The 24,618-nt window shown below is 31.8% G+C and overlaps 1 protein-coding gene across 1 annotated transcript in view; it reads right to left on the bottom strand.

The window, feature by feature from the left end:
- Window positions 1–24,618, bottom strand: part of LOC111628132 (1-phosphatidylinositol 4,5-bisphosphate phosphodiesterase gamma-1-like) — a 129,192-nt gene that overhangs the window by 43,347 nt on the left and 61,227 nt on the right. The window contains exons 5-13 of the mRNA XM_023371857.1: window positions 18,684–18,754; window positions 18,399–18,515; window positions 17,307–17,476; window positions 14,571–14,771; window positions 14,134–14,256; window positions 13,466–13,643; window positions 12,562–12,630; window positions 6,321–6,515; window positions 2,232–2,298 (exon numbers count right to left, since the gene is read on the bottom strand). Coding sequence (XP_023227625.1) covers window positions 2,232–2,298; window positions 6,321–6,515; window positions 12,562–12,630; window positions 13,466–13,643; window positions 14,134–14,256; window positions 14,571–14,771; window positions 17,307–17,476; window positions 18,399–18,515; window positions 18,684–18,754 — 1,191 coding nt within the window. The remainder of the gene's footprint in view (window positions 1–2,231; window positions 2,299–6,320; window positions 6,516–12,561; window positions 12,631–13,465; window positions 13,644–14,133; window positions 14,257–14,570; window positions 14,772–17,306; window positions 17,477–18,398; window positions 18,516–18,683; window positions 18,755–24,618) is intronic.

The following is a 24,618-nucleotide window of genomic DNA, read 5'->3' as shown; positions in this document are numbered from 1 at the left end:
TGACGAATAAGCGTCTTTTCAGAAAAGATTGATTCAAATTCGACAATACCAATCAGAATCTAGAATGTAAACAAATCATAAAAAATCGTTATTTTCATAGTTTTTCAGCGCTATTTTCATTTATTTTTGTTATTTGACGCTATTTAGACGAATAAGCAAGTTTTCCGAAGCATAAAATTGAAGATTTCCCGCCAAAATAGAAACTTCCTGATAACATCGGAAATGTCGTTCTAACATCATTTTATTTTATTTGATTCTTCAAAAAATCGTTATAATACTATGTATTAGACTTAGAATATTCGATATCTAAACCAGAAAGTGTTAGCTAGAAATAGACTTATTTATAGAACAACCCCCCATTTCTCACTTCAGGGAAAGTTATAAAACAGTTGGGTGCTAATGACTTTGTGAAAGGGAAAAGTTCTACACTTAGAAACTTCGAAAGAAGGGATTTGGCCTGTACCGTCCGCGGGCCGCATAAACATTGATAAGGGGCCGTATGTGGCCCGTGGGCCGCAGGTTGTGCACCCCTGATTCAATCAACAGTGATAGATATATATCCATAATGACATGCCTGTGAAAGGAATCTGAAAAAATGTTGACAAATAAATTAGAAAAAATGGGGTTAAGTGGTTTGCCTTGAGGAAGAGCTTTATTTATATAGCTGAAGTACCTGTACAATGATTAACATTGAATTGATAAGCAATATTAGAAAACAATTGTCTTAGAAAATTAATAAAAGAAGAGATGCCTATCTGAGAAAACTTCGACCATAAAATATCATGGTCAATTGAGTCAAATGCTCTTGACAGATCAATAAATCTAATGTTTTTTCAACCAAAACTAGTTGCAAAATTCCAAGAAAAGAAAATAGATTATATGTCATGCCTCTATTTGCTAGAAAAGCACCCTGATTAAAAGATATAATATGAAAACAATCAAAGCAAAGCTTCAAACAATTAACCAACAAAGAGGAAAAAACTTTCCTGATTACACTAATTAACAATATTGAATGATAATTCAAAGGATCTGAATGAATGCCTCTCTTATAAATCATTTTTAAGAGAGCCAGCTTGCTTGGAAAGAAAAATTAATTTTAAAACTATTAAACAAAAACAACAAATCATTTAAGATGTTATTTGGAAGAAATTTTATCATCTCAGCTTTAATAATATCTAAGCCAGAAGTTTTATTATTTTTCAGAGAAGGCACAGCAGATGTTGCGGTCTTCTGTGCCTTCTCTGAACATTAATAAAGCAAAGAAAAAAGGTTCATCCAATAGTAGATCCAGATTGTCATCAATGCCATCAGAAAATACAGCAAGAGGAAGTCCATAAAAAAGCTTTCAAATAGTCCGACCATTCAGTGATAGGGATCATATTATATAGAGATTTTTGATTCTAAATTTATAAGCAAGCTTCCAATATTCACAGAATTTTTGATTTGCAACATCTGGAAATTAACTTTAGTCCAAAACAAATTCTTCTTAGCCTTACAGATTTAAATTTTTTGTTTAAATTAGAATAAATAATGAAATGTTGTCTACATCTTAATCTCCTAAAAGACTGTAAAGCCTGATTTTCACATTTCTTCAGTCGTAGACAGTCTGCATCAAACCAAAACTTCACAAAATTCCTTGAATAATCATATTCAATAAACATGCTGCTTTGAGCCATGGATTCAAGACTCATGTCAACAAAGAACAAATAGTAGGACAAAGAATTTAAAAAGAATCTGCACTTATAAACTAGTATTCAGAAACCAAAGATGAAAGAAGAGATGAAAGAAGAGTTTACATCAAAAATATCATCCACGTGTGCAAAATATAAAGTAATTTGGAATGATACAATAGCCACAATTATTATTTTTTCTAAAACGTGTGATCATGTTAGGCTTAACACTGAAAAAAATTCAACATGGAGCAACATGTGACAAAATATTCACCACACAATAAGTTAAACAATTGGCCTTCATGAACACAGATTTATTTTTTTCCTTAATCTGTTTCTGCTTTATACAAATTTCTAGCTTACAACAGTATTCTTAACCATTTGTTCTATTCTGAAATTTATTTTCCATTTAGACAAATTTTTATTTTGTAGAAAATCCATTTTAGACAGGTTTTACTTGGACAGACTTGTCTTTGATTTATTTAAGGTTTTACTTTATAAATGTTTTTGTTCTTTTAAATTAATTAATCCCCAGTAACAAACAATGCATTAAAAACTTACCGACACTACAGTCGACAATATCGATGCTGCCTTTTTGAAGACTGCCAAGAGGCATAGCTTCTCCAGACTGTAAAATTTTAAAAAATTGAAAAGTAAAAATAATTAATTTACAGTAAAATTTATAAATTTTTAGATGGTTATAATAATTTCATTAATGTATGTGTAACAATGAATTTGATTCTATAAATTTTAATGAAAACTAAATATAAATTCAGTAAGAACTTTGCTATTTAACAAAAACCAAAAACATTTACATTCTCTGTGGTAACAATAAAATAAATTTATTCTATATTCCTTCATGTTCCTTGACCCTTAAGGTCAAATTCCTTGCTGTAGCTCCTAAATACCAATTCACAGTCTATCCTACGCACATATCTCAAGTGAGCAGAAATTCCTAATATGTTTCTTTGTCATTCCTTACAAAGGAGATAATCATGGGGATTCTCTTTATGCCAATTTAATATTAGACCAACAGATGCAATTTCTCTATAGATGCCAGATAATGTATCATTGTAAGTAATAGCAACAAATTTCTTACAAATTTTTTCAATGTAATTCCTTTTCTGCATTAAGTTTACATGACCTGAAGATGTCTGTTCAAAATGTATGAAAAATTTATATTAAATATTTTAATTTTATTTAACTGGTTTGAAGTAAAGGTGTGTTCCTGTATATCATCTCCCAGTTGAAGTGTGTAAAAATTCCCTGTACAAAATTTTTTAAATTTTGCATTTGAGACTGATATCAGTAATATAGGTACACCACCAAATTTCCAGCAACTGATGGTCCAGCATCTCCTTTAATCTGGACAAAATTACAAGAGGAAACTTGAAATTCTCAGTCACCAGACAACACTCTGTGTTGTCTGGTGTCTGAGAATTCTTAGATTATTTTGCTCAGTCACCAGACAACACAGAGTGTTGTCTGGTAGTGTTGTCTGGTGACTGAGCAAAATAATCTAAGAATACTCAGTGACTAAGAATACTCTGGTGACTAAGCAAAATAATCTCATAATGTAGTATCATTGGGTGAATCATTATGGTGAAAATAATCGTCAGCATAATGTAGTATCATTGGGTGAATCAGGAGATCTTTCTGATAGAGTTCGGAAATTAGAAAAAGAAAACGACTCATTAACAGCATGGTGCCAAGATTTGCAGTCATTAATACAAAAGCTTGATTCTAGAATTGCTGTTTTAGAAGGAAAGAATAAAGTTGTTACTGAATCTGTCAAACCAATAAACAAGACAGTAAATAATATAAAACCTGAAGATGATGATGATGATGATGATATTGATTTATTTGGTTCAGATGAAGAAGATGAAAAATCATCTAAAGCTAGAGAACAGGTTTTGAAAGCGTATGCAGAAAAGAAATAAAAAAAAAAAGCAGTTATAGCAAAATCCAGCGTAGTTTTAGACGTCAAGCCTTGGGATGACGAAACGGATTTGGCAGAAATGGAGAAAAAGGTGCGAGAAATACAGTCGGACGGACTCCAGTGGGGAGCTTTCAAACGTGTACCATTGGCGTATGGTATTTATAAACTTCAAATCGTGAGCATAGTGGAAGACGAAAAAGTCAGTATCGACTGGTTAGTAGAAACAATTCAAGAAATCGAAGACTATGTACAAAGTGTAGACATCGCTGCATTTAACAAGTTATAATTCTGTTATTTGAAAATGTTTTTCTAAATTTGGAAAAATAAAATAAAATTTTATTTTTACAATACATTATGGTGAAAATAATCTCAGACACCAGACAACACTCTGTGTTGTCTGGTGTCTGAGATTATTTTGCTTAGTCACCAGAGTATTCTTAGTCACTGAGTATTCTTAGATTATTTTGCTCAGTCACCAGACAACACTACCAGACAACACTCTGTGTTGTCTGGTGTCTGAGATTATTTTGCTTAGTCACCAGAGTATTCTTAGTCACTGAGTATTCTTAGATTATTTTGCTCAGTCACCAGACAACACAGAGTGTTGTCTGGTAGTGTTGTCTGGTGACTGAGCAAAATAATCTAAGAATACTCAGTGACTAAGAATACTCTGGTGACTAAGCAAAATAATCTAAGAATACTCAGTCACCAGACAACACACTGTGTTGTCTGGTGACTGAGTATTCTTAGATTATTTTGCTTAAATTTACCCAGTATTCTTAGATTATTTTGCTTAAATTTAACCCTAGCAATGGCTTCTAAGAGAGATGAGAGTGTCAATGCTGGCATCAAATGTAAAAACCAGTCCATACTGATCCAAGATAAAGAAGAACTATTGAAAAAATCCAGAAATGAGTTGCTTAACTTTCCTGGCAACATTTTGTGGTGCCATCTGTTATTACATTTTATTAAAAAACAATTTTTATATTTTTAACTAAAATATAATGGCAAAAAAAATAATTTTGAAAGTAGAAGTGGGTTTTATAAAATATTGTAAATGCTAATAAAATAATCAGATAATGCTAATAAAAATTTTATTTTTAACATTATACATTGTAAAAAATTGCTCATTTTATGTATGACGTAAACTGTAAAGCAGGCATGGCCAACATATGGCCTGCGGGCCAGATCCGGCCCGTCTAATGAATTTATGTGGCCCGCAATCAATCTTTCAATATTAGCTACATAAGTCTGAATATCTCAATGAAAAATTCTGATGCCTAAAGAAAAAAAAAGGTCAACAACTCACTGTGCGTTTAGAGTTAACCCTCCATTACAAATCTTGTAAGTACAGCATAGTGTGTTGATAAAGCATGATACGTGAAATATGTATCTGTAATCCCTATCTACAATTCAGTCTCTGCAAGGTGACACCACAATGAGATCTCGCACCACCTCAAAATCTTCCTAAGGCAGCCTCTGGTTCGGCCAGTGGAAAAAGTTTTATTTCCAATTCGGCCCGGGGGCAAAAACTGTTGTCCACCCCTGCTGTAAAGCCTCATTCAAACATGTTTTTGAAAGCTTTAAAAAATTAGAATGCAGCAATATTCAATTGATAGAACTGTCTTTCTTATTCGTTCCTGATGAGGACTGATAAACTGTGATCGAAAACATTTGATCAGTAAAATATTTTACTTGTTTGCTGGAAATTGTATTTAGGTGTTATTCCTTTGGATTGCAATGTTGATAACTTGAACATAAAAGTTTCATTGTATTTGAATAACATGAAAATGTATTCTCAGTTTCAAGCATGTCATGTATTTATAGTCAAAAGTAACCACAGAACACAGGATGGGATTATTACAAACAATAAGCACAAAAAAAATCAGTAATCCTGTACAAAAGCAACAATTTATTACTAAAACAATATTTTCAATTGTTTCTTTAATAACCATCTTCAGGTTTCTAAAATTACAGATAGAACAGAATCCAAAATAGAAAATTAAAATATATTGGAACTTGTTAATTCCATGTAGAATATTTATTGCATATGCAAAAGAGTGGTAAATAAAAGCAAAAATTAAAATAATAACAAAAAACAAGGAGTGAGTAATATAGTTTTTTATTTACGTTTTTTACTTACTGTTTATTTTCACAATTTTAATTAAATAAAACTACAGTAGAACCCCTCTAGTCCACCCTCGGCTAGTCCGTCACTCCGGTTAATCCGACTGTGGTCAGAGTCGAGAAACTTGTCCTGACTCGTCAGTGACTCACCATCCGTGGCGTTCTTCTGTGTTCGTTACAGTATATGTTTTACATTGTGTGTGTTTTCAACATGCCAGGAGTGAAACATAAACATGCTACTCTTTCATTAAATGAAAAATTAGCAGTGCTACAAAGACTGGACAAAGGGAAGTTTGTTTATTTTACTTTTTTCTGATAATCCGACATTTTTTGCATTCCGACCATACCCCCAGTCCCAAAGGTGACGGATTAGAGGGGTTCTACTGTATATTCTTTTGTGTATAATTTTTAAAAATTTTGTGTTTAAAATTTGAATAGTTTACATTTAAATATTTTAAAAAACATAATTTAAGAAAAATTGAGAAAAAATACAGATTGTATCTGTGTATCTGTCTTATCTTTATAAATTCTAAGAGTTAGACATCTCAATAAAATTTTAATAATACACAATAAACAACACATACACTTTCGTCCGAATTTTCTTGAGTTTCTCGTTCCTCGACGTAGTTTGCGGGAAACCAGTAATGTTTCTTTCCACCGTAATCTCCTCTCCACCAACCGCCATCTTGTTTCACGACATTCGTGATTATAGCATGTTTACAAAATGATAATTCATCTTCTCGTTGAGCTCTGTAGTCATAGAGAGCTTTTACTGTAATCTGTGTAAAACATAAAAAAACAATCACTGAAAAATATATTACTATTATTAATAAAAATTATGATTATTTAATTTTATAAAATAAAACATTAATATCAATATTGTAAATCTTCACTTTTACAATCTTATTGACTCCAGTAAAACCATTATTAATTAAACAAGCTATTATATTTCTGAGATTTAGTATCATACATTTATGTTTTTGGAAACTGATTTGAAATATGAAAAAATATACTGAAACAGCCAACAAAAAAATATAAGACTTAAATATCATATTTTGTATAAAATAGAAAATTTAAACACTCATAAAAGTGGGAGACTGTAAAGTGAACAACCATAAAGAAGTTGTGAGAGCCAAACTTGATAAAGAAATTTTTGTTCAATTTAGTTTTTCGTTAAAGCTGTTTTGCTAAAATCGTCAAAAATAATTAAACTGCTTCCCACGGACTTATTTCCTTGTTGAAGATGATACATTGAATGTGTTACCTGGAATCAATGAGTGAAAATGTGACCACTGGCCCCAATGTACGTACTAAACCTCCTAATTAAGTCATGGAGTCCCCTCATAAAAGGGAGGGGTGACAACAAGCCGGGGCAGTTGTCATCAACTCAAATTCTGAACTGTGTGCATATGTTTTCGCCAATTTCAGCTTCACTTCACTTCGTATAAATCTTTATTTCCGAAGACAGCCTCGGCTCCGCAGAGCATCACCGAGGTTAAGAGCAGAATGTTTACAAGCATATTACATGTAAAACAGGTTACATAACAAGAATATGTTATATTACAACTATATGTTTTAGAGTTCAGTTAATGTACTTGGCAAATTATTGACTGCAGAGTAGCCAAATACTTACATAAAAAATTTGCATAGGAGTTGATTACATAAATACGTGGTAACATACATCGGGTATTATTAACAAATGAATATAGAATATTATAATACAAAATATTATATCAATGATAAACACATTCGAGAAAACATCAGTCCATTGAGACAAATTGACCTAATTAACGGTAGTTCTGTTGAAATAAGTATATACTAGTTCTTTAAATGCCACAAAACAGTTTTTGTCTTTGATAAGTATGTCAAGGCTGCAAGGCCAATTTTCTTCCCGCGAAAGTAGAGTGGTGATGGTAAAACGCTTATCGTCCAACATAGGGCATTTAAATAGATAGTGTTTTACTCCATCTGTTTCGTTACAAATTTCGCACAGTGAGTTTTCCGATTTGCCAAACCTGTGAAGATATTGGTTGAACTTCCCATGTCCAGTATAGAATTGGACCAATTTTTGGTCAATGATTGGAAGAGTAGAATCTGAAACCTTGGGAAAAAACTCCTTTGTAAGACATTCGCTATGCTCCTCCCATTGTCTTTGCCAGATAGCAAATGCATTTTCTTTTGTTTGTCTTAAGATGTGACATTGGGGAGTGGCATTATAGCTTGGTTCACTTTCTAGTTCAGAAGCCATGCGGGCAAGTTGGTCAGCCTGCTCGTTTCCAGAAACACCAGCATGACCCCTGACCCAAACGATGGCATACCTGTTGATATCTTTGGCCAATTCCAGCAAGATATCGTGGACTATAGGTGAACGCCACTGGAGGTTGTGAATGGCTTGCGTAGACGAGTAGGAGTCTGTAAAGATAGTTATTTCTGTTCTATTATATATGGAGTTGCACCATCTAATGGCCGAAAGAATGGCCCAGAGTTCTGCTTGAAAAACGGAACAGGTTCCCCCAAGTCTTGTTGTGTATGTGAATGTTTCTTCATTATTAGCATACACTACAAAGGCACATCCAACAGCTGTATTATTCTTTGAGCCATCTATAAATATGGTGAGATGTTGTATGGACCAGGGTTGATCAGAGATGTCGGGCCAGTAAGCTGGGTTAATGCTGGGGACACCCTTTTTAGTGCGTTCAATGTTATCATAAGGTAATCCATTGATCGAGTTGATTTGATCGTCTCGGATGAGCCACATTTGTGTGATTAAACTGATGGTAAGCTGGATGGGCAGTTTTCCAGCCAAAAGTTGTAACGCCAATTTCAGCTGTCGCCACTTGCTGCCCTTGCAAGAGAAAAAGGACTTTCTTTCTTCCAGTCACTGAGTCTTCATCAAACCAAGCATCGATTCGCCGAATCCGGGATTACCACTTCCTAGGACCAACAAGTGATTAATATACTTATCATCTCGTGAACGATTGTGAACTCTCTCTCTCAATCAGGGTCACATTAGGTTTATCTCTCTATACACCTCTTCTTTTAGCAATTATACAAAGTGTCTAACTTACTTTTTAGCCATTATGCTAAGCTTCTGAATGATCAAAACTTGTAAATAATGTCTATCAATAAACGGGTATTTTTGTTAAATGTTAATTTGTACAGTATACTTCTTCCAATCGTTTCCATTCACCTCCATTCTGAGTCCAGAAGCCCACAAACACGACCACTCACACGAAAATTAACGTAATGGCCATTGAAATTTCCGTGTCCAGAAGACACAGTGGTGTCAGTCCTGACAAGGTATCGAATACGTGCTAACCCGCATATGTATGTATATATGTATGTGCTAACCCAAATACACATATGTAGACTTGGCAAACATCTATATATTTATTGTACTGTTAATGTTTTGAAAGCTCAAACTAATTAAAGAAATTAATTAGTTATTAAACTATAGACAGTAACAAAAGTGGATGATAAACTCATTCAGATTACTACTGTTTTTAACAGCATAGTGAAATGTCTTAAAAAGATCCAATTATAGATTCATTTGAAAATATTATTATTTTAATGTTAAAAACACCAAACCACACCTTAATTGAAAAAAAAGAAAAATTTAATGTATAATAACTACACTTAAGTGTTGTGGCATTACCAATATTAACTTTTAGTGTATGAAAATGTTTGCTAGTATTTTCAGTAGCATAAAGCTACCGTCATCAGGCAAATATTGAATACAACAGCTATCGAATTTTACATTTTCAAACAATATTTGAAATTAAATACAGCATGGATGGAATATAAAATGAATTTGAATAAAAATGATGTTCTAAAAATATACAGTAATAACGAGTGGTGTAATTTTCCAAGATTACATAGCGCAGCGGCAATAACAAAAACAAACCTGTTTATGCAAAAAAGGAATTAAAACTGTTGACTGAACTATTTGAATAATGTAACACATAATTGTGGGATTTTGAGGGTTGGGGTGTTGCAGGGTGTTATAGCTGTTATGTAGAGGCTCTCCCAAATAAATAATTATTTCCGATTATCGCACCATTTGAGTAATTTTGTTTGGGCCCAGAGTGGCTGATAATTTTGTTCAAGCACTTTTTTTGCTAATTCTGTTGATGGTCTACTGTTTCTGATGTCTAAGACACGAGAATATAACATTCTGGCCCCTATGTAGCTAGTTTCTTCTTCTGACAGAGCATGTTTCAGTAGAATTTGATAGACCCCAGATTTTTCATTCAATTGAAATATATCTCTGTCATTGCATAATAGTCTTCTTAGGGTCGGTTGTGCGGTTATCAGTAAAACAAAATCAACTTTTCTAAAAAGATGTATTATTTTTAGAGAGATAGGGCCTAAATATGTTCTTGGAGGATGTGCTATTTTTAGATTCTCTTTGTTACTAAGAAATGACTGCAGAAATAGCTTATTTTTGACTCAATTCTGAAGATAATGAAATTTAGAGAGAGAATATCCAACTTTTTTGCATTGCTCCTTTAATGATTAGTAATTCTTCATCTACTAGTGCTTGGGTGAAAGGAAGAGAGAAGGAATGCCCTCCGTATAAGGAAAGATATAGCAGAATTCACAAATTTTAATGGTTGAAAGGCTGTAGCGGGGATAATTTGTGGAGCTTTGTTGTTTCTATTATGGACAGAAAATAAAGGAGATGTATGAATTTCTAGATCTAGGAATGAGATTCTGGAATTTTGTTCTTCCTCTATAGTGAACTTGATCGAAGGATAAACAGAGGCCAGCAATTGAATAAATTGTTCTAATTCGTCAATAAAACCTTCCCACACGAGTAGCACATCATCATAACGTAGCTACATAATTGGATATTGGATGGTCAAAGGGGCATTGAAAATACAATGTTCTATGTTCCTCATAATAAGTTCTGCCAAAATAGGTGATAATGGGGAACCCATAGGTACTCCCTGTATCTGTTTATATATTTTTCCATTGGATTGAAAGTAATTATTTTCAGTAATGAAAAAGAGAGCTTCATGCAAATGTAAAACATATGAACAAATGATCCCATCCCACATACTGTTTAAAAGCTGCACTAGCAATTTAAATTACTGCTTTAATTCCACCTTCTGAATTTGTGACCACATCTTTATGGATGCAAAAGCAATCCATAAAGATCCTACACAAATTAGAAAACCTCCCCACCAACTCCTACCGATTGTACAAAGTTGTTGTGATCTCTTTATATCCATCTGTACCACATTTTGAGGCTGTCCTGCTTGCAAATACCCTGCTGCTTAACTCTGGTTACACAACATCACATGTTTTACATTTGTACGAAGCTCTCTTTCTCATTACTGAAAATAATTACTTTCAATTCAATGGAAAAATAATAAGATGATGACATACAATTCAGTCAACATTCACTGACTGAACGTGCCACCAACCAATGCTTTCAATATGTCATTTAGAAAAGTTGTTATGAAAAGTTTTAATTCACATAAATTTGAGCTTTTGTAATTCTGAGTAACATCTTGAATAAAATTTGTTTATTTCCATGCAATTTTACCTTAATTTTATGCTTATAAAGCTGTAAAACAGAATTAGTTCTATGGGGAAAACCCTCCTCATTTTGGCATTGCAGATGTTCTACAAGCAACTGCAGTGCCAAATTGAGAAAAAGAATATACAGTTTTTCTGGCAATTTTTGCACTTTTCAATTGCATATATTTCAGCAACTGCATTACAGAAAATCTTGAAATTTTGCACACTACCTAAGAAAGCAATCTTCTTTCAAATGAGATATTCGGAATTACTTCAGGTGTTTAAGGCAGAGAAATTGACCCCACAAAACCGGCAACTCTGATTCCCATATATATAGTCAGTGACTTTTTTACTTGGCAAAGACTCACTGCCATGCCTCCTGATAAATGCAGTTTGAATTTTTAAAAGTTTGTTGTAAGAAGAAAAATTTTTTAATTTAAATTTATATTCATAATTGAAATCATCAGCAATCATTTCTAAGAAATACATTTCTTAGAAATGATTGCTGATGTCAAGTAGCCAAAATTTTTTCACAAGAACAATTGTTCAGTATTGCCTCCAGGGTTATTGAAAGGAGGGGAATCGCATATGCATAATTTGTCACGAACACCAAGAAGAGTGTGATCACAGTACAAACTTATTTATTTACAATTTAGTTATTACCTTAAAAGTAATATCTAGAACAGTGTTTCTCAACCTCTAACGAATCGTCACCCCCTTCAACGTAGTATCGCCCCCTTCAATAAAACCGTTACCTATTATCGCCCCCTTCACTTCAAAATTCTGATGTTGAGGACCAAGACTAACGCCAAATTCGTACTGCGTTGAATAGACTAGTGACTAGTATAATGTTATTTGTTTAATTATTGTACAATATAACGAATAAACTATATAATTAATCTTAATATAATGTTTTACTATATTGCCCAGAAAATTGTTTTTCGCCCCCCAAAATATAAATTGTTACTAATCGCCCCTCAACATGGAAAAACGCCCACATGGGGGCGATATCACCCCCGTTGAGAAACACTGATCTAGAATATAAATATGTTTGATAAAATCAAACATATTTATATTCTAGGTATTACTTGAGCATTTTTCATTTTTATTTTTAATAACTGATGGCATTCAAAACTTTTTATGTTAATTTGACATTTTCATTAGATATTTTACAATATTGTTATTAGATATTTAATAACAAACTAATTTTAGTATCCTCTCTGTGTTGAAATTTATTAATTAATTTTAGAATTATTAGCTATAAAAGTCCAATACCAAAATGATTTGTAGTAGTATTACCTTGGAATTTACATTATTTATATCAGTATACACTGCAAGTTGATCATACATGTCAAGATCTCGCGGATCCTGAAAGTTAAAAAATACAGTTTTTGATTATTTTGAACAATTCAAAAAATATCATTTCTAATGAATATATTTCTTACATTTTACAGTTTAAAGTTACGAAATTACTTAAATGTTTTTAGGAAATAATTTATAATTTATTTAAACATTCTCTTTTGCTAGCTTTTATTTTATCCTTCTATTTAGTTGAGACAAACTAATTAATACAATTCTAACATAATAATTAATATTGTATGCTTATAAAATCATACACTTATTTAAAAAAACTACTTTAAATCTTCAAATAAATATACAAGTAAAATTCTTCTCTACTGAAAATTAGATTCTAGCACTATATTCTTAATATGAAAGAAAGATTCTTATTATATTGATTGTAATAGATACAAATCTTGTCAATTAATGATTGGTTGGTTGGTTTTTTGGCACAAGAACGATTATAGGCTAAGCTGCACAATGTGAAATGGTAAAGGTTTTTAAAAATAATAAATACAGGTAGACCTCGGTTTATGCCACAGTTCTGTTCCTACAAAAGCCGTCACAAATTGAATCGGCGTAAAATGAACCCATATTTACAGTGAGGTATAGGATTAGGTTCTACATAAGTGAAAAATAAGCAAATAATTTTGTTTATTAATACAATATAATACAAAATACATATAAATTTAATTTTTAAAATGTATTTTATCANTTTAAAAGAGTCCTTAATTATTAAATTAATACATAGGAAAATTCTTCTCTATTTAAGAGTAGATTAAAAATAGATAAAAACTGCATTATACCAATTAATCACTAAAACATAACTTTAAATCTAAAGTATTAATCAATTTATCAAATTTACTTCTCCTATTCGCCTGACAACTTCTTCGTTGACGGGATACTTTAATTTCATTTTTTTATATAAAGCGTGTTTCTCATAGTAATTCACTAATTCTACTAAATTTTCAAACTGGGCCGAGCCTATCGTAAACAGTCTGCCTTCCTGCTTGATTCGACAGTGTTTTATTTTATTGTCGGCTCTATAAATAAGTAACAATCGTTATTTATTCAGTTATAACAATATAATTTCAAAAATAATTAAGTCTTTATATTAGAGTGAGTTGACAACATACAAAAGTTATGAGTTTCCGTACAATATTCAAAGACATTCTGTTTACAAAACATGTAAAGGGACTTCATTTTAAGAAACAAAATTTCAAATTACACACAAAATGTAATCAAATTGCTTTGTTCTAAGTAAAATACATTTTGTTTCAATTAAATATCACAGACATAATTTGAAACAACAAATTTTATTTAAAACTATGTTTATTCTATAAAACTTGTTATAAAACATTTAAATATTTATATTTAAATTTTAATTTGTAGTTGTATTAGTTGTATTATTATTAACTAATAAAATAATTTAATAATACTATAATGGTAAAATTATTAGTTAAATATTAAATGTTAAATATTCTACAATACTATCTATAAAATAATTTTTAAATAAAATACATTTAATCTTACCTAAAAGATATAGCAAAACAGTTCTCTTCCCTTTCGCTGGGCCTCACCAAAAACGATCCGTCGTAACTGACTCTTTTTAGCATTTTCTCCGCGTCGGCTCTGGTCATGTCGCGGCAATACCATCTGAAACAATTTTTTTTTAAATTAAGGAGAAACCCTGAAAGAGCTGTTTGTTTCACATGTGTACATATTGCATATTTAAATTTATATTTTCCTTTATGTCTGCATTTTTTTATTTGACATTTTATAGCTATAGATGTAGTTTCATAGATTTCTAGATTAGATTATACATGTTTAAAAATTAGACAAATAAATTAAAATAAAATAAATAATTATTAAATATATTGGTTAACCTAAACTTACTTTTAATCATTCAGTACACACATGCAATTATTACAATAAATATTTGACAAAAATTGTAAACATATTTTACTCACTCTTTTCCTTCATGTTTATTAGGCTGGGGAACAGGTTCATTGAGATATAAAAATACTCTCTGACTACGAAGCGGATGAGTCTGATAGTATGTAATGAGACTGTAAAGCGTGTCAAAGGCCACCGTGTCTATAAGATAATATTTTGTCTGACCGCGTTCCTGTCTCGATCGTATCCGACAATGGTCGACTCGACCCTGGTGCCTAATAAAAAAAATAAAATCTGTTATTAAGTTGCCGTCACGTGCGGTAATAGCAATATTCCACAACTACCAATTTTTTCATAGGCATATTTCACCAAATTGACTTACTTAGCTATGCTTCCATGATATTCTCATGCTACATGATGTGTAAAAATTTTGATTAAAATAAATTTTTTCTGCTTATCATGTGCCATCAAAAATACTGATGTGAAAAACCAGCAACTTATACATACAATTGTGTACAATTTTTCTTTTTTGACATATGATTGCATGCATTATGCATCAATTTTCCAATTTTTAGTGACCCAATACAGTTAAAAATAATGTCCAGGAAGTCTTACATGACTGCCAAAAGAGGTAGAAAAGATCATGGAAGTTTGTCAGTTATGCACGGGGTAATGGCATTGAGGTGTGCAAGTTGCTACAGTCGTGAATGCTTGTATCTGTAAGTTAGCCTTAAGCATTAAGACCTTCAACGATATAAATGTTTTGCGACTTTACTTAGTGCCCAAAATCTACAGAAAAATCTTTTTCTGATCCTTCTGAGAAACATCTCCGTCCTCTTTCCATTTATTTTCAGCTGAACTTACTTCATATTAGCCAAAGCTATTGCAAAGTTTAAAGGACTCCCTGTAGGAATCCGGTAAAGGATACTGTTCCATAAATAAAACAATATCTCATAAACTAAATAACATATGTCAATGAAATTTGGCACATGAAGTGAGAAGACACATCACAAGATTTTTCAGAATTGTCAAATCTGAAGTATGGCAATTATATGCAGCATAAGTATACATGAAAAATCAGCAGAAAATTACTGTGTTAAGCACTTTCACGTGTTAAAAACTGCACATGATTGCAGATTAAATAAACAAATATAAATAAATTAGAGAAAATGAAAAAATCAAATGATATTTACTAAACATGTACTATAAATAAAAATATACATTTCACGCCAATAATTGTTCATAAATAAATAGAACTGTCTTTCAGCATTAAAATTCTTTACAATGTCGAAATTAACACTTCAGTGATAACAAAAAACCATCTTAATGATAGGTGTTAAATGTTATAAGTGTAAATTTAATAAAACAAAAACTTTCGACATTGCATTAATGTCTTCTTCAGGTTAAAATAAAACATTATTTAATTACCATTATGAGATCGTTTAACCAAACAAACATATTTAAAGTTGTAAATGTTAAAATTTGAACATAAATATAAATTGAAGATGCTAAATATAATGAATTTTATAGGGAATAAAAGAATGATAAAATAATAAAATAAATTCTGCTTCAAAAACGTAGGTCATCCTATATGTGCAAGCGAAGGCTTCTTTACATTTTTGCAATAATTTTTGTCAACCCTGTCTACATTTTTTTACCGGATGCTTGCTCTCTGGTGTTTAAAACAAAACTATTTTATCTGAGTTGTTTGAACCATTCTTGTGTATTGTCAGGAGTAAAGATGAATAACAATAAGAAAAGCTTTTGAATTGAAATTCCAAAATTGGCTTACCAGTGGCCAAGCAGTTCTGTTCCCTGAACACTAAGAGTCTGGTCTGGGTTCGCACCTTGCCAGAATGGGCTGGTCACATGGAGTTTTCCGAGTTTTCTTTACGCCTGTAATGCCTGAATAGGAGCCAGTTACCTTTTAAAAGACCTCCTGGAAGGCATCCCTGAGGCAGATCACCCAAGTGTTGCGTTACCGTAACTTAACAAAACAAACAAACAAACGAAATTCCAAAATCACACAAGAGCCTAATATAAGCTTTAATCCATTTCCATGTGAAAACAGATGATTATTTGGTAATTAGAATTCATTGAAACTCATAAGTGTAATCAACAGAGAGTGGATTAGACTGTTAAGAATTGGCAGAAAAGTTCCTGATTATCCAGCTTTACAGTACATGAACAAATTATGTTGTTGATTTTACAAGATTTTTCCTTAAAGTTTAAATGCCAGTAATTTTTGCGGGACAACGTGTGCATTTACATGCATTTGATAATATTTTATTTGTGATTAAACAAAATAAAATTACAATTGTATTAATAAATCTAATTTTCTTTATTTTGATCTTTAAAGTCACATCTCATCCTATATGTAAGATTGTCTTATACGCAAGTAAATACAGTAACAATCAAAAAGCTTTTCCTTAAGTATTCTTGAATCTCATTAAATTCAACTTCAGAAGTAAATTTATTCTTATTTAATACACAATGAATGAACTTATATCTTCAGAAGATGAAGTGTGCAGACTAGAAAACATTTAAGAAAAAATTTTTCAGATCTCTTCTTACTTTAAATGCTTTTGGCCACTTTCTCAGAATTAGAAGTAAAAAGCTTTTGCATTAAAATGTAAAATATTCATATTACAATCTTTTTATAAACATTAAGACCAAGGATCTTTCTATAAGTTAAAAATAAAACCATTATTAATAAAAGTTAAAGTCTAATAGGAAATTGATAGATTTTATGCCTGATTTTAACTGTCTTTTAATTTTCCTCACTATAGTTAATTTGCACGTTAACTTACCAAAACGACAAAGAATAATCGCCGACAAAAGTCTCGCTCTCTCTTACTAGGAATGTGCCATCGCCAAGTTTGGAATACTGATGTAGAAGTTCTTCGGCCTTGGTCCTACCGCCCGGTAATTTTCCGTGAAACCACTTTTCTCCAAAATGTAGTTCGTCGTTGGGGACACCCTAAATAATTGTTTATGTATATATTAATTTTGGAAAGAGTAATGATAAAATAAAAAAATAATTATTTTAACAAAAACAATTCTCTAAATTTTTATTCATCATGTTAAAATTACATAATAATCAAAACTAATTTACAATTCTATCCATTATTTCTGTAAGAGCTTACAAATTTATAAACTGTAAACTGTGTAATTTCTTTTATCAACTTGTTTAACATCAGTTACCATTTTTACAAATCCAGTAAAGTCTTCATTGAAACAAACGATAAAGTATACTAATACAGTATATTGTAACTGCAGTTGCATACATTTGTTAATCAAAGAAAGTGCAATCACTATAATAGGGTCCTTGTGATAGGGTAATCACTACAATGAAAGAAACTAAAGTGTCAATTTAAATCTAAATTCTTCTTGTAACAGGTTCTTCAATTATCTTTGAAAATAATATGTAAATTTAGTTATATTTATCCCTTGTATTGTTCGAAATAATTAATAATAATAGATATAATATTGTAAAAAAAATATGGTGTACAAACACACTGCTACTTTTCAAATTTAATTTTAAAAGATATACTTTTTCTTTATTAAATCTGCAGATATAAATATTAAATCTTTTAATCCTTTAATTATTTCTACAAATAACTAGAATTTTTAAAAGACAGTATTTAAAACATAACTAAGACAAAATAATTCTATTTTTTGAATAATGTTTTTATTATTGTATTGCATTAGTTTAAAGATTGGAAATGAATTAGTTACTGTTTCTACATCTGAACAACTGCTTCTGAGAATACAAACAAAAGTTTCATAATTCATGAATTCATTACATTTGCCTATAAAATCAGATTTATTTTACTGAACATTGAAGAAAAAACAAATTTTTATAATCTATTATTTATGAAAAAAAATCCATTTTTATTCACCTCTCTCTGATGAATATTTCTTTCTCCTTCATTTTCTTCATCATCATCTTGATTTTGCTGTTCTTCAGTATAATACATTTTATTTTGAGTTAACATAAAAAAATGAGGTTTCCAATCCTGAAATTTAAATAAATTTTAAAATAAATCTGTCTAATTAAGGCTGTTGTTTGTTTTAATATTAATACATCAGGCATATATACATATATCCTCTTTTCATTGTAACAAGTAGAATTGTTTATAAAATAGATTTAACAAAACTTTCCTCAAATACAGAAATTTTCAGACCTTGTCAACGGGATCTTCGAGATATAAAAATCCATTCTTTATCGCATTACTAACATCTTGATCGATATTAACTGAAATTAAATATATGTCATCAAAAATATATTGGACATGTTAATATAAATTATATACATTTTGAGTAAATTAAGGCATTAATAATGATAAAATGTAGCCTAATTGCATGTTTGTAATAATGTGATTGTTTAACATAACTAAGAGTGGGAAACAGCAAGTTGTTATTGAGGGTGATGCTAAAACATTGTTGTTAGATCTATTGAAATACATATATACTGTGCTTCATAACTTCAATGCCTTGCTCCATATTATTCCATCAATGGCCTTCCAACTCCAAATACATACACTATATTCCACCATAATAGCACTCACATGCAAGGCATTTGTCTTTCCCTCTAATCAAGCAGCAGTTGACAATGAGTTGCAGTTAGTATCAGTTGCAGTTCATAAGGGGGTTATAAACCTGCAAAATTCAAATACCTTGTTAACTATACTAAGACAAACACCTGATTTCTATTTGCCGAGTTTTTTCTTTATTCCGAACGTTTTCAGCCTATTTGGATAGGCCATCTTCAGGCTTTACAATCATCGTTCCAAATGGAACCATTTATTCAAATTTATTTCATTTTGAATTTGAACGTTTTAACAACTTTTGTATATATATAAGTAAATAAATAGCTAACTAAATAACATCAAAACGCATTGCAACTTAACAAAAAACAGAAACAAAAATTATACCAAATTTAAATTCATCTAAAAAACTAATTTCTATCTATAATCCCCAGATCATATTTTTATGGATTATTAAAACCCATACTTTTTTTGATTTTGTATTTCCAAGCCGTTGGTAATGCATTTGCATCTTTTACATTTAGGCATTGGTCCCTTATTTTACTTTTGTTGATCTCTATTTTTTCCATTTCCATCACAATGGATAGTGATTTCCCTGTTCTAACGATCCTTGCTTCATCCCATTTGACTACTGCTCCATCTGACTGTGCCATACTTGCCAATATCGTGCTATTAAGTCCTTTATTAACACTATATTTGTGCTCCTTTACATGTACTGTAAGGTTTCTTCTGGACACCCCTACATACTCTTTATCAATTCCTAATTCTTCCATTCTAATTTTGTCCTTATCGTTTCTTAATAATCTATGTATATACTGGGTGCTCGTTTGTAAATTATCTTTACATTTTTGTATTTTCCCAACTCATTCACTACTTTCCTTGTTTGTTCATTGTATGTGAACTTGTTGAATGCAGTATTGCTGTTATGCACTGTAGCTGTAGTATTTTGTTTACCATAGCTTTTGATAAGGCCTCTGATTGTAGACATTTTGTATCCTAAACTCCTTGCTACCTTTTGAATTCTATTAATTTCCTTGTTTCTGTCTTGCACATTGGTGCAGTACAAGAAGGCCCTTTTGATAAGTGCCTTAAATGCAGATAGTTTGTATTTATACGGGTCCTTCGACCATGAAGGTATGTATAAAGGAGCGTGTGTGGGTTTCAAATATATGGCTATTTGTATATTCCCTAGTTTAAATTCCATGTTATTATCCAATAAATGGAGGTTTTTTTGGCTTTTTTGTTCTAACTTTAGTTTCAATCCATGTCCATTGCTGTTTATTGAAGTTAAGAAATCATTAATGCATTGGTCATCTTTCCAAATTATTAATACTACGGATTGCAATCCAGCAGTGTTTTCAATCCAGTTGGATTTTTGTGGGACCAACATCATTCCAGCTGGATCCAGTGCAGATGTATTTTTGGTGCAATAAAGTGTTATCTATCTATCTATCCAGCAATTTATGGCTTTTTTTTTTAAAAATAAAGCATTGTTTTTAAATACTTAAGAAACTTATTATTATTTAGACTGGTCACTATAAATCAATAAAACTTCTTACACATTTAGGTAGTAACTTTGGTTCGGTTTAAGTCTTGAGATAGAGATAATTAACTTTAAATGTTTAGTTAGATTATAATTATAATGTAATCTTTAAGTTAAATAATAGGAAAGATAATTCTACAAATTAATTTGTATTAATATATTATATTATAATAATATAAGGACAGATAATCAGTGGCTAAGTGGCTATCAGTCTTACCAGTTTTCTTATATAGGCTTTACATATCAGTCTGTAAATATTTATAAGTAATTTAATTATTAGTGTTAGTAAAGTAGTGAGTAAGTAATTAGTAGTAGTCTAGTAGTTAGTTATTATTATCATAATCATGAATCACACACATTCATATCATCATATATCTAAGATACCGATACTCATTAATTTAATTAACTATTTAACTAACTAGGTAGTCTCAGTTTCTCACCAATTTTCACAATAAAATTTCCTAGCCTAGCCCACTAACCACTTATAGAATAAAAGTTAAAAACTCTTACTTAATATAATTAGAGTAGGAGTTATAAAATATTAGTCTTGTCTTGAATAAAGTATTTTAAAGGATTAAATAAAATTAAATCAATCACTTCTGTTATTTTTTTGACTATTCTGGAAGTAGGATCTCAAGAAACAAATGGTATTGATGGTGTTGTCTCCCAACCTATGTCTTAATGAACTGCATATATATCCCGCTGCGGAGAAGGCCCTTTCTGCCTCTATGCTAGTTAGTTTCAGGGTCATCAAATAACAATAAATCAAAGATAAGTTTTCACCTCTGACTCCCTCATTTTCATAAACATCCATTTCCTTTTTTAATAACTTATCACAATCCTTCTCAGTACTAGTTTCTTTCCGTTTCATGAAGTTTTCTTTCTCACGCTTTAGTTGGATCTCCAATTCTTGTTCCAATGTGAAATTCAGGGAATCCAGGTTATCTGGATTATCGTTTTCCACCTTCATAATATCCTCTGCCATTGCTGCTGGTTCCACCAGATATGTATTTACACGATTAAGCACATTTTTCATCTCCTGATGCATTACATTTTTTTTTTTTTTTTTTTGGCATTGTGAAAGAATAATCTGGCTTTCTAACTTTTTGGTCATACTTCTTCGGGTTCTGTATGTAAATCAGCAGCCTGTAACCTCGGTAAGACGCCGTTCTCTGATTCTTTTGCGAAGTGCCTCGGAAAGGTCGGCACTCAAGATTGGGCCCCGGCTTATTACTTTGTCTATGACAAATTTTAGGGTTGTGTCAGCAGTTATTAAACTTGACTCTCTTCTACAGAGAGCTTCTATGGCCAGTTTAACTGGTTGAAGACTGGTGATTAACTCATTGATTAGTGACCACTCGTCAGCGGTGAATTTAGTGTCTGAGCCAGGTCTATTAAGGCTTTATCGATGCAAACTTTTACACTGTAGAAACATTCCAGCATGGAGACTATTCCATCTAGTGCAGCAGTCAAGAATCAAACTCAATTTTTTGCCCTTTGCTTCTGTTACATATTTTTGCAAAAACATATCATCTTTGGTTGCTGATTTTTTAAAAGTCGTATTCTGTTGTCAAGTGTAGTAGGCCTCAGGGTGGAGAGAGAAGTGGGCCATGATGTTGATTTTTGAGTCAACGAAAGCCGCAGTCACAGTGTTGGTGGTTTTCAATCCATCAGTGGCAACAATGGTGTTTATATTTTGATGGGTAGTTCCATTCCTTAAAGGTGTAGAACTAGCCGACCGCGAGAGATAGCAAGTGTGTCAGCATCAATATCTGCCAGACTGCCTGTTAAACATTTGATAGGCTTAGCGGAGAAAGCGACGTGTCTCTCGATCATCGCGCAATCACCGGAAAAAAGTATGAAAACTTTCTTATTTTTCGTCTCCGGTAAAATATTGATTCAGCTGAAATAAAAAGTCTTCTATTAGCTAGTGAAGGTTATCTCCTGGAGAGATAGGTTAGGTTTCATGGACAAGCCACGAAAGTGGTGCATAATCTCGCAGCCAAAACGACGAGTGAAGCGAGCTGCAAGGCTGCAGCTCCCCATAGGCTTAAACTGCGATCATTCCGTCATGTGATTCACTGACGTTACAACCGACCGTAAACTAGAATTATGCACCAGGACTAGGAGAGGAGTTACTTATTTTATTTAGTGTGAAGACACTTTATTTAGTGAGCAGAAAGTCAACTGGCAATTAGATCAGCAGAGGTAAAAGGGCAGGCAGTGCAGTGTAGAGAGGGGGTGTAGCACGTGCCGCACTGAACAGCAACGTCACTCTCGCCGCCAAGCGATAGCGCACGCAGAAATGCAGCAACACCGACAACGCAGACTTTTGCACCATTATTTAGAAAGTTAATTGAGTATTTGCGGATCCGCAGCACTGAATCCAGCAAACCGAAGAATGTGCTGGATCCAGCTGGATTGCTGGATGAGGGATCCAGCAATTGCAATCCCTAATTAATACATCATCAACATAGCATTTGTATATTACATATATTATTCAACATAGCATTTGTATATTACATATGCTATCGAAGAAATCTTTGAGGATGTTCTTTTCCAATTTCTTATTACTAGTTCACATAGGAGTCCTGACATAGGACTTCCCATAAGGACTCCTTTCTTTTGCTTGTGTATTATTCCATTGAATTTAAAAAAGGAATGAAAACAAATTAGTTTTGCCAAATCTTGTAGTTTTCCATGAATTTCTCCACTTCTGGATTTTGTTGTACCATGAATTCAATTAATTCATTGAAGTATGAGGTTAGATTTATGGAGGGGTACAGATTTACAAAATCCAACACAGTTCCTATTTCATCGTTCATTAAATTTAAGCTTTGTATTTCTTTAATTACTTTAGTTGGATCATGGGTTACGTAACCATTATCTTCCATTTTTTCATTTATGTACTCCTTTAATCATTTTTCTAGTGTGTACGTTGATGCATTACATTTCTCTACCACAGGCCTGACTTCTTTATTTTCTTTGTGTTTTTTCACAAATGCGAATATTCTCAGCATCTGTGGATTAGGGTTATGTGCTCTTTTTAAGAGTGTTAAGATGAACTTGGAAAAATACAAAAATGTAAAGATAATTTACAAACGAGCACCCAATATATATAGATTATTAAGGAACGATAAGGACAAAATTAGAATGGAAGAATTAGGAATTGATAAAGAGTATGTAGGGGTGTCCAGAAGAAACCTTACAGTACATGTAAAGGAGCACAAATATAGTGTTAATAAAGGACTTAATAGCACGATATTGGCAAGTATGGCACAGTCAGATGGAGCAGTAGTCAAATGGGATGAAGCAAGGATTGTTAGAACAGAGAACTCACTATCCATTGTGATGGAAATGGAAAAAATAGAGATCAACAAAAGTAAAATAAGGGACCAATGCCTAAATGTAAAAGATGCAAATGCATTACCAACGGCTTGGAAATACAAAATCAAAAAAGTATGGGTTTTAATAATCCATAAAAATATGATCTGGGGATTATAGATAGAAATTAGTTTTTTAGTTGAATTTAAATTTGGTGTAATTTTTGTTTCTGTTTTTTGTTAAGTTGCAATGCGTTTTGATGTTATTTAGTTAGCTATTTATTTACTCGTATATATACAAAAGTTGTTAAAACGTTCAAATTCAAAATGAAATAAATTTGAATAAATGGTTCCATTTGGAACGATGATTGTAAAGCCTGAAGATGGCCTATCCAAATAGGCTGAAAACGTTCGGAATAAAGAAAAAACTCGGCAAATAGAAATCAGATGTATGCCTTAGTATAATTAATATTGCTGAGAGAGAGACAGATAGATACCTTGTTAACTGTGTAAAAAGAACAGTCTTTCCACTAACCACTCTGTGCACAAAAAGAACCTTATCTACAGCTCACAATGCCATGCTTGGGACTGCTGTCATTAGCCATCACATGCACATCCAGAAAATTCAAGTTTATCATTCCACTGGCCCCAACTTACATTGCATGGGCATTTATGTAATTACAGAGATGAGGTCAACTTAAAAAGA

This window comes from Centruroides sculpturatus, unplaced genomic scaffold (assembly GCF_000671375.1).
Source record: "Centruroides sculpturatus isolate CEXI.00-Female unplaced genomic scaffold, Cexi_2.0 scaffold511, whole genome shotgun sequence".
Classification (NCBI taxonomy): Eukaryota; Metazoa; Arthropoda; class Arachnida; order Scorpiones; family Buthidae; genus Centruroides; species Centruroides sculpturatus.
This window is presented reverse-complemented; position numbering and strand designations above follow the sequence as displayed.